The sequence below is a fragment of the Apteryx mantelli genome, chromosome 3 (genome assembly GCF_036417845.1).
Source record: "Apteryx mantelli isolate bAptMan1 chromosome 3, bAptMan1.hap1, whole genome shotgun sequence".
Classification (NCBI taxonomy): domain Eukaryota; kingdom Metazoa; phylum Chordata; class Aves; order Apterygiformes; family Apterygidae; genus Apteryx; species Apteryx mantelli.
The window spans coordinates 85,511,529-85,528,812 of NC_089980.1; the positions used below are offsets into that span (position 1 = coordinate 85,511,529).

The 17,284-nt window shown below is 46.5% G+C and overlaps 1 protein-coding gene across 1 annotated transcript; it reads right to left on the minus strand.

Moving 5' to 3' along the window:
• Positions 1–329: 329 nt before the first annotated feature.
• MARCKS (myristoylated alanine rich protein kinase C substrate) lies at positions 330–5,337 on the minus strand. Its single transcript, XM_067293825.1, has 2 exons — positions 4,529–5,337; positions 330–3,371 (listed from the first exon to the last, which is right to left on the minus strand). The coding sequence occupies exons 1-2, from the start codon at positions 4,625–4,627 to the stop codon at positions 2,625–2,627; spliced, it is 846 nt and encodes a 281-aa protein (XP_067149926.1). The 5' UTR covers positions 4,628–5,337; the 3' UTR covers positions 330–2,624.
• Positions 5,338–17,284: the final 11,947 nt, after the last annotated feature.

Sequence of the window (17,284 nt, forward strand, 5' to 3'; positions counted from 1 at the left end):
GAAAACAATACCAACTAAGTGAGGAAGGAACACAAAAGTTTTAGTAGAGCAGGTTGAGAAAAAATGGAAAAGAACTTTTGTAATGATTATTTTCTTCATACGTACACATACAGTTTGACAAAAAAAAAAAAGAAATTCAGACTTCTCTTTAAGAATCCTTGGATTTAAATATATATATATTTATTAAAAAGAGACATTGACTCTATGCCAAGACATCATGCGTCTCAGAACAGGTTTTTACAGCCATGTTATAAAAACCCCTTTGCAAAGCAGTTATGCACTAGACTTCAAACACATGTACTCCAAGAATGACACTGGTGTGGAGGATCTTGTTTTACATCCATTTATTTTTGTCCCTCAGCAATTATAGCATAGTTTCAATACATTTCTAAAGCTATAGAGAAATACCAGGGCAACTAGAGTACATACAAGCCAAAAGTTAAAATGGTAGACAGCTGAATTAAAGAAAAAATAAAATAATAAAAAAAGTATGCATTCAGCAGGAAATCTACTATACTTCATTCAGTTTAGGCTTTGTTCTTTAGGGAACAAGGTGCTAACGTGCCATTTTCTCATAAAATGAATCATAATTGCTTCCAAAGAATTTCTGCTGAAAATTTAGGTGGAAGCAAATAAGTGTAACACTAAACTTTCTCCTATAAACTTAGAAGCAACACTTTCTTGAATCAATTTCCACCCTCCAAATACCACTACTGCTTTTCTCACATGAACCTACTGTTTTATTAAGGCATAATATGCCCTGAGCAATATGTTGGAAATTAGCCAAAAAACCTAACAATTAAAGGCAAGCACCAAGTGATTTATTTTTATAGACAAATTTTGAAATCTGTTTTGTAACTCACCTGCAGCTGGGAGTAGCACTTGAGGAAAAAAAAAAAAAAGCAAATATTGCTTTTAACTACTTTGAACAGAATGGCAGTGTTAGTACCCCCTTTCTCCCTCTGGGCTACAGTCTTCAAGCTAGTCATCTAGGTACCTAAATTGGGGTGGCATACAAAGACATAAATGGGACATCTGTCCAAGGGCTTAATTTTTAGGCAACTTGGCATAAAAAAAATTTAGTGTCCCACCCAAAGCAATTCAAATGAAATCTTTACTTTCCTCAAGATGCATGAATCTAACGTGCTGGATACATCTGGTCTTAAACCAAGATGGAGCCTGGACAACAGAATACACAAGAAGAATTCTCAAGCTGCCTTCCAGTCTTCTTTTTAAAGCCAGAAAACCCTATACTTTACTTGGTGGACAGCTCAGAATTTCTCTAAAAGGTGCACAGCATTACACATCCCAGGATTTAGGAAGGTAGTTTTCAAAGTTTACTGCTAACAGCACACATCAATCTCTACACAAATTTAGGCAGTACTGGCTAGTCCATTTAAGCTACCAGAGTATCCATAAAAGAAACACAACCAAATTATACATTTTATTCACATTTATTTTTCGCTTTTAGTGTGCTCACAGAAAATTAGAACACCTTAAGCAGGAGTTTAATAGCAATTTTTGTAAGCAAAGTTACATTCCATCTCTAAGTCAAATTGGTCAAAGCTTCTCCAGTATTTACAAAAACATGATAGACAAGATGCTACACAAAAAAAACATTGCATCTGAAGAGTTTTCCTTTATTTTCAAAGACAACTGGAAAAGAAAGCATCGTCTGCTGTAATTAAAAACATACCACAGTATAAACAGTAACCATTCCACTTATCACAGCTTGGTTGAGTTTAAAATTTGTGTTTAAAAGGTCCAAGATGACTGCAGTTTTACAAAAATGGGCAGGGTGGAAAGAGTTGCAAACTTCATGTGCTTCTGGATATCAAGATTTGTTTTTATACAATAGTCACAGTTAAAAACACCCTGCTGGTAATACATAATTACACTTTATTAAGGTCATAAACCAGCAATAAACAATAAAGCCTATACAACTTGTATTTCTACTTAATCACTGACTGATACAGCTAACATGAGATAAGTGAAAAGTTCCTATGGTTTAAATGAATTCCTAAGACTATGATCTCTTTATCTGGGTATTGATTTTTTTTCCTTTCCTTCTTAATCAAGACTTGTAGTGTTGTAAACCTTATAGAACATCTGCCTCACAAAATACATTGTAATAACTTTCTTTTAAAAAAAGACTAACCCCTTACATCGTTTCGTGTGGCACATTCTCTTGGCAATTGATGTGCACCACTAATTCCCCACTGTGGCCCCTATCACTTCATTTGATATCCCTTATTGACCCACCCATCTCTCCTTCATATATGGGCATGTCCATAGACTGACAAAGAAAGTTTACATTTTGAATAAAAGATGCAAAGTATGCAAAAACATTAATACTGATGCAAAAAAAATTAAAAAACAAAAAAAAAAAAAACAAAGAAGGAGGAACGAGGCGGAGGGAGAGCTTAGGCCCTCCTCCGCCCGTTGGAATGGTGGTAACAGAATGATTTGAGATGGGATCTGTGGGGAGAGAAGAAAAAGAAAAGAGACATCTTTTAAATCAATCCCTGGTTGTAGACAAGTTCTCCGAAACCAGTACCTGGCACCACTCCAACAAACAAACAGGGGGGGAGAAAAGTCCGCCGCCGGGCCACGGGCCGCCGCGCTTACTCCGCCGCCGGGGCCGCCGCGGCGCCCGGACTGCTCTCGGCGGCGGCGCCCTGCGTGGGCGGCGCGGGCTCCTCCGCCTCGGGCGCCTCCTGCTCGCCCGTGGGGGCCTCGCTCGTGGGGCCGCCGGCCTCCTCCGCCTTGGCCTCGCCCTTCTGCTCCTCCGCCGCCGCCGCCTTAGCCTCCTCGCCCGCCGGCTTCTCCGCCGACGGCTCGTCCGACGTGGCCTCCTGCGAGTCCCCCGTCTCCTCCTTGGCCTCCTCCGCGCTGCCGGCGGCGGCGGCCGCGCAGGGCTCCGCGGCGCCGGCCTTGCCCTCCTCGCCGCCCGCCGCCTCGGGGGCCGCCGCCGCTGCCGCCGCCTCCTCCTTCCCGCCCTCCGCCGCCGCCGCGGCGCCCTCGCTCTCCGCCCCCTCGCCGGCCTCCTTTTTGTTCTTTTTGAAGGAGAAGCCGCTGAGCTTAAAGGACTTCTTGAAGGAAAAGCGCTTCTTTTTTTTTTTCGGGGTCTCGCTGCTGGACGAGGGGGTCGCGCCCTCCTCGGTCTTGGAGGAGGACTCTCCCTCGGCGGGCGAGGCCGGCTCGGTGCTCTCGGCTTCGGCCGCCTCCTTCTCGGAGGCGGGCTCCGACGAGGCCGCTTCCTCCTTGCCCGTCTCCTCGGCGGGGGCGCTGCCGTTGGCCTGCACCTCCTCCTTGCCCGCCTCCGCCGCGGCGGGGGAGGCGTCGCCGTTCACCTTCACGTGGCCGTTCTCCTGCAAGAGACCCACGCCGGTTACCGGGGGGAAGCGACCGGCACGGGGCGGGGCGGCGACACCCCCGCGGGACCCGACCCGACGGGACGGGCCCGGCCCTGCGGCCGCCGGCTCGGCTCCGCTCGGCTCGGCTCAGCTCGTCGCGCAGCCGCTGCCCTCCCCCAAATTTTCCTTGCAATATTTTAATTGATATACTTAAATATCCCAAGCCCCCGCTCCCGCCCGCCGCCGGGCCCGGCCGGGGGGCCGCCGCCCCCTCCCGCGGCGGGGCCAGGCGGGCCCGGCCGCCGGCAGAGGGCGCTGCGGCTCCAAGCGCGGCGGTGGCCGCAGCCCCGGCGCGCCCCGTCCAGCCCCGCCGCGGCGGGGAGGAGGGGAACAAAGCTCGCGGCGCCCGAACTCGCGACCCCCGCCCCGCCGCACGGGGAGGGGGGACAAATAGCGCCCCTCTCCCCCCCTCCTCCTCCTTCGCGGCGGTTTGGTCGAGGGGGCCCCCGCGCCGCCTTTGCATCTCTAACGAGCCCGGAGCCGCGGGCGCGGAGCGCGGCTGGCCGCCTCGCGCAGCGGCGCGCGGCAGCGGGGGGTGCCGCATCGCCGCGGGCACGGGGGCGACACAAAGCTTCCCCCCCCCCCCTTCCTCCCCACGCCCCGCCGCGGCCATCTCCGGGGCCCCCCGGCCGAGGACGGGGCGCTCGCAGCCGCGCAGAGCGGCGCAGCCCCGCCGCGCTGCCCGCCCGGCGCCCGGGCGCAGCCCGCGCTTCTCCGCGGCCATCCCGCCCGCGAGGGCCGCGTCGGGCCGGTCAGCGGGCGTCTTCGGGAGCGGGAGGGTGAGCGGGCAGGAAAGCCGAGCAGCATTAGATCCTTCCGTTCATAAGCCATGGGGACCCTTCGTGATAATACACGAGGGATTTTTTTTTTTTTGAACGATGCTCCCCCCCCCTCAGGAAAGATAAAGAAATAAAGCACTCAAAGCCAAGCCCGTTCTAAAACATAAAGAAATTATTCCTTTGCCTTGAGTTGCAAAGATAAAAAGGTTTGACCATATTCTCCATTGAATGTGCCACCAGGGCATCAAAGGAAGAAGAATTAAGCAGGATGCAAAAGAGTCCGTCGAAGTTGGCTTAAAAAAATAAGTAGGTTTAATTTTTTTTTTTTTTTACCTGTCCATTCGCCTTGGATGGAGATGCAGCCACTGCTTCTCCAGGTTTCTCAGCGGAGGCTTCGCCCTTTGCAGCGGTCTTGGAGAACTGGGCACCCATGCTGTCTTATTCAACAAAGAAACTCAACAGATCCAAAAGCAGGGGAAACAAAGAGCGTTGGGTTGGTATAAATACTGGGCGACCAGCAGCAGCAGCAACACACACACACACCAGAGGGGGGAAAAAAAAAAGAGAAGAGAGAACAGAACCGATTATAATGCACTCCTTTTAAAAAAAATTAAAGTTGAAGAGATCAAAAAGCAGCAGCACAGGAGGGAGGGGGAAAAAAAAGGAGGAAAAAGTCGAGCAAAAAAAAAAAAAAGGAGCCCAAGTTTAGTAAAAAGAAGTAATAAAAAATCCCAGATTTGTAGCCGTACTGTAGACAAGGAGAAAATGGAGAAATCTCCCTGGTTGCTAATAAGATGCGGAGTCCAACGCCCAAGTGCACAGATGAATGGGCTTCCCGAGCGGTGACGGCAGCCCTCCGCCCGGCGCCGGCCAATCGCCGCCGCGCCACACAAAGGGAGGCGGGGCCTGCGCGCCCGGCGAACAATGGAGCCGCGATGGCAGCGGTTTGAAATCAGCCCCCGGCCGACAATGAATGCCGCGCGCGGGCGCGCACCGGGCTGCGCGGGCGCGCACCGCACCGCACCGCACCGCTCCGCGCCGGCGGAAGCAGCGGAGCACGCAGATAAAGCGGGGCGGGTGGGGCAGGTACAATGGTGCGAGGGGTGTGTGAGTGCGAGCCCGTCCCGCCGCCCCCACCCGCTGCCGTGAGAGAGCAACAGATAGTGTGCGAGGCTGGGGGGAGAGGAGGAGGAGGAGAAGGAGGAGGAGGATGGGAGGGGGGGGAGAGGAGGGGATTTGCTGCTTTTTTCTCTCTCTCTTTTTTTTTTTGTCCCTGGGTTTAATTGGTCGCGATTGTTAAATCGCCCCCAATTTGGAAGGTATTTGAACCACGTAGATCGAGTTTCGCCAAACGCGATCACGAGTCGAAATTAGTAGGTCTGTAGGCCAGATGTTGCAAACGCTGAACGCAGCAGCGGCAGGAGCCGCTGCTGAAGCAGAAACGGCTACCTTCCCCCATAGCGATATTGACTTGAAATAAAATATTTTGTGATTAGCCTACGGCTCTAATTAAATTCTGCTGTCTGATTGTTCCTGATTTGTGTTTTTTAAGTATTTTCTGAGGCGGTGACCCATTTGAAGATTACATTTTCGTTCACTAAAGTAGTGGGCGAAGCGATGTATCGGAGAAACATTTGTGCTTTCTCAAATCTGAGCCCTAAATGTGTATTTACGTTGAATTTAACCCCCCGAATAAGCTGTAACTCGAAACTAATGCATTCGAATTAACGGTGATCTCGAGTGCTTAGCAGCAATAGTTTGTGTGAAATATCACGGATCTGATTGATTTCCTTTCTTCGGGGGGAGGGGAGATCCGTATGCGGGCAGCACTGGGAGCTGGTCGGCTTTCTCCGGTGTAAAATGCGAAAAGGCTGGCTAAGACCACCCCCCACACCCTTTTAAGGAACAGAAATGAACGTCAGAATGATCATTTCCAAAACTCGGGTAATCTTCTCCAAACGCCTGGTTGTTTATAAACAAGGATGTTAAAATAATGAAGGGTTCCGGAATGCAAGACACCCGGCCAAACCGCCCACCTTTCTCTCCCCAAAGATTACACTGGGTTGGCGAATCCGATGAGCTTTGTGTGTTCGCTGCATTTCAATAACCTTAACATGCGCGACCTTTATTTTTAGCAAGACGAGAATCAGTCAAGGGAATATTTCGTTTCTTGTGGGCAACATGCACGAAGGGAGATTTGTTTTTTAGATCAAGCTCGCTCGCTCTCTCTCTCTCCCTCCCTCCCTCACCCCCCCTTCCTTCTCCCGCTGCATTTAGCATATAAATCCTCCCCCCGCCCCCCTCCGCGTGTACTACGCAGGGAGAAGGCTCGCACCGTGGAAAAAAAACACGAGTGCCAGCCTCGCCGCCGAGCGTCTCCCCCGCCTCGCGAACCACGCCGAGCTCCGCGCTCCCGACGCGCCCTCCCCCCACCCCCACCCCTACCCCTGGGCTGCGCGGCCCCCCGCGGCGTTTGCGCGGCCGCCGCCCTGCCCACGCGTGGCGGGGGCGCGAGGGGCGCTGGCGGGGAGGGGGCCGCGCCGGGCCCGGGGGCTTCCCCGGCCCTTTGTCCCCCCGCCGCCGGTCTCCGTGGCGACGCCCGCGCCGGGCCGGGGGGAGGCGGCGGCGGGGGCTCCCCGGGCGCTGGGGCGGGCTGGGCGGCGGCTGCTCGGGATCCCGCCCCGCCGCGGCCGGGGACCGCGGGGCCGGCTGCCCGGGAGCCTCCCCATCCCCGCGCGGAGGCGCGGGTGCGCACAGGGGCAGCGGTGCGCAGCACCTGAGGCAACGGAGAGGGGCGGGCAGGAGGCAGAGCCTCACAGGGCTCGCCTTGCCTCCTGGCAGCACCTCCACTGCGGGGCCAGGATGGTCTCCCGCGGAGCAGGCTGCTTCGTGGTCCTCGCCCGCTTCCCAAGGAAACTTCAAGCGCCGTGTTTTCTCTCTTCCCTCTTCATCCGGACGTTAAGCAGGTCATATTTTATTGTTGGATTGGTTGATGCAATACAGCGCCTGAGAAGACCTGCTTGAAGACCATGGCAGAACCACGCGCTCACTAGCAAAAGCCGGCTGTCCACCTGCATGGGTATATGCAATTTCACTTTCAAACGTGGCTGCATCTGAATTTCAGAGTAGCAGCGCTAGAAAATTTCACAGAATGACTGTGGGAGTTTCGATGGCATGTGCTTTACCAACTTGATATATTTTTCAGCTATTTCAATGTTTTATAACTCTAAAAGAAAACAAAAATGCCTTGTTTCATGTTAGTCTATATGCTCAGTTCCACTTTTCTGCAGATCCCTTGGACAAGCAAATAATCTGGAAAATATGTGCACTCCCTCTGTCAGCTGTCCTGATTGTAATGCATCTGAGACTATCTGTGCCTTCTATCCCAAACCCTCTAATGTGGAGTGGAAATACCAGATTTAACCCCTTGACTGAACTACTGCCCACCAGTTACCAGGCTGCTCATTGTCACACCACACCTTTAAGTGCCGAGCAGACACACTGTAGGGGACATGCCCCATTCTTAAAGTTGCACTTTACTCAAGTTCCTGGTCTTTTTATCTCCTTCCAAGGGAAGGGGAACTCCTAAAAAAGAAAGCCCCAACTGGTGTATCCAGCAAGACTAATCAGAAATGAATGTGAAAATGTGAAAAATATCATTCTTCTACTGTGGCTTCCACACAAAAAGATCTTGCAGCATTTCTTTGGTGGGAACAAAGATGTATCAGTTCCAAGGTGCTCATGTATGGGTTGTTGCAAAGTTCAGCTCTGAAAAAAAGTGATATTTTTGTAAATGTGTTTTTGTTAAGACTTTTACCACAATAGCTGTGTCATCAAAAAAATCATAACCCCCGTGTGACATAAGTGATAATATGTTTAAGATTACACCAGCTATGACTGAGAGACAGCTCTGAGGAGCCTAAAAATGAACAAGAAGAGACAGTGCTGGAAAATCCTCCTCAGGGAAGTGGTAGGATTCTTCTCCCATAGCTCCACAAAGGTTAGGAGCATAGCCATGGCAAATTTCCTGATTTCCCACTGTCTGTTGTTTCCCCAGATGAAGCTGTCTGCGAGTGCTTCCAAGCCATGACTCCTTTCAGCATGTTTCTCCTGAGATTATTTCCATTCTCTCTGTTTGGGAAGAGGGTAGGCTGAGGTGTGGACTGGTGAAATGGTTTGTACAGTGCAGCTCAGCAAGTCAATGATGTCGCTAACTCAGTTACTGATGCTCATCAGGCTGTGACTTTATGTTCATTAATACTGGATCTGTGCATCACCAGCTACAACTTTGACTTAGACTAGGCATGAACATGAACCTTTCTGTCAAGCTAGCCAGGTATAAGCATGATATAGTGTTTATATCAACTTTCCGCTGATCTTGTGAGGGGAGGGTAGAAAAAAAGTCTCTAGCCTTCAGCTCAGGAGCATTAAAGACACAGTTATCCCTGCAAAGTATTTGTTCACATTTGAAACAACAGCTGCCTGCTGTGTGGCACTGTGCGCTCTGTGGCTACAGAAATCCTGACCTTCCTTAAGGTGCACTGAAACTGAATTTACCACCTCGTGAAACCATGGCTGCAGGCTCCTTCTGGAACCACTGGCCAACCTCCCATCTCACTAATACCCAGCTTTCATATGGCTTTCACATTTTTTCAGTACTGTATAAACATCCCTTTTCCACAACTCCTGAAAGGTAGGTAAATGAAATGCTACTTTCCTTGACAGATCAGGAAAAGGAGAAAGTGGATAAATAACAGCTCCCTGCCAGTACACCAGCCTCTCTCAAGAGTCCCAGGAAAGCACTTCAATGACGCTCACCTTTGGCTAAGGTAAAAGAACAATAATGAACATATTTTAACTCATGTTATATTTTGAAACTGTTAAAAACATGTTCTAACTTGCCATGTGTAGACAGGACACAATGTATTTTAACACGTTTGCTGGCAAACGCACTAAAATGCAACACACCCTGTCAACACTGAGAATTTGAAAACATGTTAATTAAAAGTTTTCACTGACATTTTTTTTTTAAATACACCTTTATCCTAGTGCAGACAAGCCTTTAAAGAAAGTGAATCTAAGAGTGGTTTTGGAAGCTGGAATCAGAGACCAGTGTTTTCAGAAATTCTGAAACAATGTGTGTTGCTTGGTGTTCTCATTTGTGTACCACTTCTCAGAAATCTCTCTCAAGAGCTATCTAAACTCTGGGAATGCAGTGAAAAGGCTGCTTGTGCTCTGGGGTGTAAGGAGAACTTTTCTGTGTGCAGAAAAGGCAACAACCAAAAAAAAAAAAAAATCAAAGTTTACACTGGGATATAATGATATAATGTTCTCTGTGTGCCAATCTACCCTGAAGCCCTTTCTTCTCTTGTCCTCATCATTATACAGAAACAATGTAACATATGCATAAGAAAGAAAACATCTTGCTTTCCCGGCAACTGTCAGACTGAGACAGTTAAGAAATTTCATTCTTGTTTTAATCTGTATATACTTTCTGATAATGAATGAATGGGACTATAAAATCTGAATAATGTTAAAAGTTTCAAGTTCTAAAACTAAATTCATATTATAAAATAGTTGCATTTTTCCTGATTCCAAGAAATGAATATTTCATGATGTCCTAAGTCAACCCTGAGATTTCTTACTGACCCATAATTTCAATTTCTTCTAGTTTTATTCCAGTTTGGTACAATGCTATCAAAAGTCTTTAAACTTAATATCACTCACAGCCATTATAAGCTCTTTACTAATATTTGCCAAGCTTTTATTAACTAAATACACTCAACAATGTTTGCTAAATAGGATCCAGGCTGTTTGAATGTCCTGTGTGCTGGGAAACTGGAAACTTAACACAGCTTATGTGTTTTAAAAGTATCATACAGTTTGTCTTTCTCAAATCTAATAAAGAAATCCATCAACCAACCAGATAACCAGCCTTTAGTGAGTTAGACTTAAAAAAAAAGGGGGGGGGATTAAAATCAAGAATAAGAAAAACCAACAACAAACCCAACCCAAAACAAACAAAAATTCCTTACATGATGTCAAAGCAAAAACACTCCAGTAAAGCTCAAGCCCTTCCCCTCCCTTAAGAGCAGTCACAGGAAGACACAACAGCTTACACAGAAGGTGCAAATATACCATTAAATGATTGTTTCAAGGTATATGATGATTCTGCTTTAAAGCAATATCATACACATTTCAATAGCAAAAATGGGCGTTGGGGTGCCACCATACTAAGCAGCACGTAGGCAAAAATAGAGGAGACAGCAGCCTTGCTGCAGGGAGTTAAGTATTTCCCATCCTTCAGTTCTAAGGATAAATACTTCTCCATCTGTAATTCCCCAGCAGTTTTACCCTGGCTAAGTCAACGCTGCAGGAGTCCTTTGCACCCTTCTTCCCTGCACTCTGGCCATGCAGTTCCACTCCCTCCATTGTGTGTGCCTGGCATTCAGCTGACCCCACCATAAGCCATTTCAGAGAGCTAAACCAACAGAAAACTATTCCCCCTTTTTTTTTTTTTTTGGGGGGGGGGGGTAGTAGTTTCCTGCTGGGTTAGCTCCTGTAACTCTTGGTGTGGCCAAGCAAATAGCAGTGATGACAAGCAGATGATACCTGATTTGATGTTAATCAGGCTAATCAAGTTAAGCTGTAGTGCCAATGACATTTGCTTCCGCAACAGCACTGCCTTACACAGTCTCTCTTGTCTGCAACTTCTCCTCTTTTCCACTTTCACGTTCCTCCTTCTGTGGTGCTGGGGGAACTGATCTGAGTAAAAAGTGTATAACCAGGTATTCATTAGAATGGCATTGATGTTTGTAACTTTTTTTTTTTTTGAAAGAACTCATGTGCTGTTTGATCAACTAGCCAGCCAGACTGTTAGTTTGCTGTCCATTGATTTGCTTGGCTTTTATGAATTTCAGCTAGATTGAAGGGGGACACTTAAATAAGAGTGTTCCTATGCAGAATTACATAAAAAAGTGTCACAAGGTGTGAATTGAAACCGATGTTCTTGTTCAGGGCTAAATCAAGTAAGGAGGGACTTGAGGTTGTGGAGTAAACAACCTCCATGTCAAGTGCCTGGGCTCTCACTAGGGCTTTCACTGTGGGGAGAAAGTCAAGTGCCAAAGAATGTAATTTGCCAGGCTAGCAGGCAGAGGCTGGTATGGTGAATCCGGTTTTAGGGTTCTCTGTACCTGAACAAATACATTGTAGCCACACGGTGCAAGAGGCTAAGCTAGTACAGGTTATATAATAATAATAATAATTATTATTATCTTAGCTCAGCAAGATTGTTTACTTCAGGTAGCCAGAATAAACACCATGTGGTGCATTCTGGTCAGTTTGGCAGAAATGTGTGTGACATGTACTGTCACATGTCCTGGCACGGCATAGATTTGATATCAATGATCATGTAATCACCAGCTAACCAGAAAGCCATCTCAGATAGGAAGTAGAAAGCATTTGTGACTCGCAGAGGCTTGGATTCCTTACATTTGTTGTTGGGAAATATATCCCTTCACTCAGGAGCCAGCGCTCTGACCTCTTTCCTGCCGTGAGGTGCTTTAGCCCCTTTGAAAGCTTAAGAGGCAGTCCCCTTTTATCCAACAGCTCAATGGTGGGGCTCAGGAAACATGGGTTTAATTCCCACCTAAGAAAATTTGAATCCTTTCATTTACCTCCCCCTGCTTTTCCCATGAAGTTCGAGGGTGAGGGTGTGTGAGCACAAATGTTTTCATTTTCTCTTGCTGAAGCTGTTCAGTAACTGAATTTAGAGTAGCTCTTTGGCATGGAGAATTACATAGTAATTGCTCCAAAAAAATGAGCATGATTCTGCAGTCTAATTGTTTAGCATACTTGCCTGGGAGTGGGAGACAGCTTGCCTCAGGTTGCTGTTCCACTGAAAATGTTATTTTTTTCCAGTTCCTAGCTCTTGGAGTAAGGACTGGCACCCAGTGTTAACTGTCTGACCCCATCACTACAATATACAATCACGATCCCTTTTTATCTCCTTCTTCAGCCCCCCAAATAATCAGTTCTTTGCAAAGAGAAACCAACTGAGCAGAGAGAGCTGGTACTCCCTGGCACCATGGTACTTGCACACATAGCCACATAACTTACCCCAGTGAGAAAAGAAGATTGTATGCTGTGGGCCCTTCCCTACCACACAGCAGGACCTTCTTCACGCACGTGGCTGGGCCAATACCCATGTAAGCATCGGCTTGAGAGCATTGCTGTGGACATCACTTGTGCACAGGCCTACTCTGCCTTTCCAAGGAAGTCCAGGTGGCAGCCTGGACAGAGGATGACTGAGGCGGGGCACAGCCCATTGGTTGGGCACCTCTGTTTTGTAGCAGCTCTAGCCCCATGGTTTTCCTTTATTCCTCTCACCTGGCATTTTGAAAAGCAGTGGCAGGTTGCACATTTAAGCCAGGGTTACTGAGTCCAGCCTGAAGAATTCAACCACTGAGTGGTGGTTTTAAGTTCTGAGTTCAGGTTTAGATGACTGAATTGAATGAAGTGCATATATATCCTCTTGTAGATCCAACTCCAGTTTCTAACTGCTTGGGAGAGACACTGGTTCATTGAGCTTCACAGAAAATAAGTCAGATTTACCTTTTTTTTTTTTTTTTAATCCATAGAACAGTGAAAAAATGAATTGGACTATTCAGATTATCATTCAGGTATTAAATACTCACCACAGCTTTGTTTTGGGTTACATTATACCAAAGCATTTTTTAAATTAGAAAGTGTTTTTTCTATTTGTAGTATGCCTTATACTACCTTGCTTTTCATGGTGACTGGATGCAAGAATGAAGTTTGTATCCAGTTCTGCAACCCCCTAGAAGAGTCCACTTATACAGCAAGTCCAGTTGCCGTAGAAGAATGGATATGTAGGATGACAGCTACCAATCTAACAGATAACTGAAGTTACTCTCTGTACGTTGAAGGGTTTGGTTCAACTTCTTAGTGTAAGAAATGAATAATGAAGGTCGTTTTTTTTTTTCTCTCTCTCACAGTAACTTCAGAGATTTGCTTTATAAATGTTTATGCATCCACAGAGTGAACTTTGAACATGTAGTGATAATTAGTGACAACAGAGAGGTCATTTCTGTAGCCGATATTCCAAGAAACCACAGCTATGAGGCTCAAAGGCTGCAAACTGCAGGCCAGTAAATAAAGATGGTTAAGATACATGTGTTAACAGTAACTAGTCTCATCTATTGAGCAGTTTGATTTAGAATGCCACATATGCATAATACAAGAGAAAGCAGGAAAGCAGGATCAGTGCTCAAGGAGGAATGTAGAGACACTGTCCGAGCATGTGGGGATTGTTAAGAAAGTCAAAGCCCATCTGGTGGCGAATGTGGTGAGTGATGTGAAGGGCAACAAGAAGGGCTTTTCAGGTACATCAGCAGCAAAAGAAAGACTAGGGAAAATGTGAGGTTGCTGCTGAATGGGGCAGGGGACCTGGTGACAAAGTGCATGGGAAAGGCAAGGTAGTGAACATCTTCTTTGCCTTAGTCTTTATGGATAAGACAGGCCTCCACAAATGCCAGACCCTTGAGACCAGAAGGGAACTCTGTAGCAAGGAAGACTTACCCTTGCTGGAAGAGAATCAAGTTAGAAAACACTGAAACAAACTGGACATACACAGATCAATGGGCCCTGACAGGATGCACCCACAAGTGCTGGGCAGTTGGCTAATGTCATTGCAAGATCACTCTTCATTATCTTTGAAAGGTCATGGCGATTGGGAGAGGTCCCTGAGGACTGGAAGAAAGCAAATGCCACTCCTATGTTCAACAGGGGCAAGAAGGGGGATTCAGGGAACTACAGGCTGGTCAGCCTCACCTCAATCCCTGGGAAAGTGATGGAGCAACTAACCCTGGACACTATTTCCAGACATGTGTAGAACAGGAAGGTGATCAGGAGTAGTCAGCGTGGATTTATGAAGCAGAAGTCATGATGACCAACCTGATAGCCTTCTATGATGAGATGACTGGCTTGATGAGTGAAGGGAGAGCAGTGGATGTTGTTTACCTTTAGTAAGGCTTTTGACACTGTCTCATAACATCCTCAAAGGCAAGCTGATGAAGTACAGGCTAGATAAGTGGACAGTGAGGTGGATTAAAAACTGGCTGAACTGCCAGGCTCAGAGGGTTGTGATCAGGGGCACAAAGTTCAGCTGGAGGCCGGTCACTAGTGGTGTCCACCAGGGATCGATACTGGGGCCAACACTGTTTAACCTCTCCATTAATGATTTGGATGGTGGGACCGAATGCATCTGCAGCAAGTTTGTAGATGATACAAAACTGTGAGGAGTGACTGGTATGGCAGATGATTGTACTGTCATTCAGAGGGACTTTGACAGGCTGGAGAAACGGGACAACAGGGACCTCACAAGGTTCAACAAAGGGAAGTGCAAAGTCCTACACCTGGGGAGGAATAACCCCATGCACCAGCACAGGCTGGGGGCTGACCAGCTGGAGAGCAGCTTTGCTGAGAAGCACCTGGAGGTCCTGCTGGACAAATTGAATGTGTACCCACAATGTGCCATTGCAGCAAAGAAGGCCAACATCCTGAGCTGCATTAGGGAGAGCATGGTCAGAAGGTCGAGGGCAGTGATCCTTCCCTTCTGCTCAGCATTGGTGAGACCACATCTGTAGTGCTGTGTCCAGTGCTGGGCTCCCTAGTACAAGAGAGACATGGACATACTGGCATGGATCCAGTGAGAGGTGACAAAGAAGATTAAGGGACTGGAGCAGCTGTCATACAAGGAGAGGCTGAGAGAGCTGGGATTGTTGAAGGCCCAGGGGGGATCTTATCAATCTGTATAAACACCTGGTGGGAAAGAGTAGAGAAAGCAGAGAAAGAGTCTTCTCACCTGTATCCAGTGCAGGACAGGAGGCAATGGGCACAAAGCGAAGTATAAGAAATTTTGTTTAAATGTAAGAAAAAACTTTTTTACTGTGAGGGTGGTTGAACATTGGCACAGGTTGCCCAGAGAGGCTGTGGAGTCTCCATCCTTTGAGATATTCAAACCCTGACTGGCAACGGCCCTAGGCAAACTGTTCCAGCTAACCCTGCTTGAGCAGGGGGTTTGAACTAGACAATCTCCAGAGGTTCCTGCCAACCCCAACTATTCTGTGATTCTGTGTCTTTAGAGCTGCTTCTGCTATGCTTATACTCACTTCAGTGTAGGCATATTTTCAAGATGTTGCATTTCTGTGACCTTGTGCCTCAGTTACATGGTTTATGAAACATGGATGTTAGCACTTCCTCTTACAGGCCTTGCAAGAATAAATACAGTGAAGATTATGAGGTACTTTCAGTAAATGGGGCATACAAGTGCCTTCCACACACATTTATAGGAAAGACAGACTTCAGAGTCATTCTTCCCTGTACAGTACAAATTACAATAAAATGTAAGAAAACAATACCTGTAATAATTTTCTTGAAACTAAGACCCAGGAAGCTGGGAAAATCATAGGTTAAAAGTGAACCCCTGCCTTACAAGTTTCCATGACTTCTATGTTATTATGTTAGAGCCTATACAGAACAGATGAAGTTGTGTCATAATAATTTTTGTTTATTCCTTTTAAATTACACTTTCTCACACTTTAGTAAGGTTTCCCATTTCCCCCATGCAGCTATAAAAGGCTGTCTTCAGTCTGTTTAGGCTCAAGCAACACACACAGTCTTTTATGGACAAAAGCAGATGGCAATTTCCCTTGCGATCCATTTTCTTTTCACTGGCCGGCATGTAAACCAGGGAGTGCATGCTGGAGGATACATTACCATACCTCACTAGCCTCAGAGTACTCTCATAGTGTGGTAAAGGCCCGAACCTGCCTGCCCATGAGTGATCTGAATTACCGGAAACTATTTCACATTCTGCTCAGAGCTATTTTGACAATCTTTAGCTGTATCCTTTATTTCTTTCTTCTTAGCATGTAAATGTCCTTTTTATAGCAGCTATTCTTACAGAATTTAGAGTTCTCTTTTCTTAAAGCTTCTCGTTCCTGCTTCCTCATTTTTATTTAAGTCAGTCCCTTTTCATACCATGGTACCTAAAATACATAAATTCAAGCAGTGAAATCTTGGGTCTTCCTCAAATTATCCCGTGATGCCTGCCTCTGTTATACATGTTTTAATCTTCAAAGTGACAATTATGTGCTTTTTGCCATACTTCCTCTCATGCTTATGATGAGCTCCAGAAAACGTATTATTATCTTCCTTTGTATGCCTCCTTAGAACTCTTCTTTGCTATTACACTTACCAGCACAGAGCAATGACTATTTACTATGTTGACTTCCATTTTTGCCTTGGACTCCCTTTGTGTTTATTGGTAGTTCTTGGAGTTTGAGATGTCTCTGGGATCAGGCCTCTCTTTGTGGGCTGATGTTGCTTATCGGTTAGCACAATGACAGAAAAAGTGCAAAATTAAGCCTCTGGTGTACTTTAATCTCAGCAGTTCTGCCAGTGTCCCAGAACAGAGTTCCCCTTTCCAAATCCTACTCGGCACTGCTTAAGAGTATGTACAGCTCACTTGGTGCGTGGGCATAAAGCCTATAAAGAGCTTTGGAGCAGCAACTGGTTTGACACAACACATGCAAGGAACAATTTATCTTTCTGTCTTAGACCAACATACGTCATGGGCATGTTTGTTTCTTTTTCTTTATCACTGTCACAATTTTTAGATTGCTTTTTATGTGGATATGGCTATGTTGAACACTGTTTCTTTCAGAGCTATTTCCAGTTACAGTCTGCATTCATGTACAAAGAAAAATTTCTAAAATAAACTAATAGTGCACCTGACATTTAATTACTTAGAGATTTAAAATCACACTCACATTACTGAAAAATGCACAGTAAAATACTGAAACATTTTTCTTTAAATATGAATTTTATGAAACAGATAATATTTATAATTGCAGGAAGTTTTTGCATTCTTAAGCACTGTGGAGCTTGTACTTACAATATTTGAAATGCAGCCATGGGTGATCTGGAAGACTTTAAGCAGCAAGCATGAAGCATATACACACTAGTCAGGACAGAAAAAGTTCAGGCCAAAAATGGTGGGAGGCA

Excerpts from the sequence above, each read along its gene's own strand:
- MARCKS (XM_067293825.1), bottom strand. The coding sequence starts at position 4,627 with ATGGGTGCCCAGTTCTCCAAGACCGCTGCAAAGGGCGAAGCCTCCGCT. Across the intron at positions 3,372-4,528 it reads CATCCAAGGCGAATGGACAG|GAGAACGGCCACGTGAAGGT; the intron begins GTAAAAAAAAAA and ends GGTCTCTTGCAG.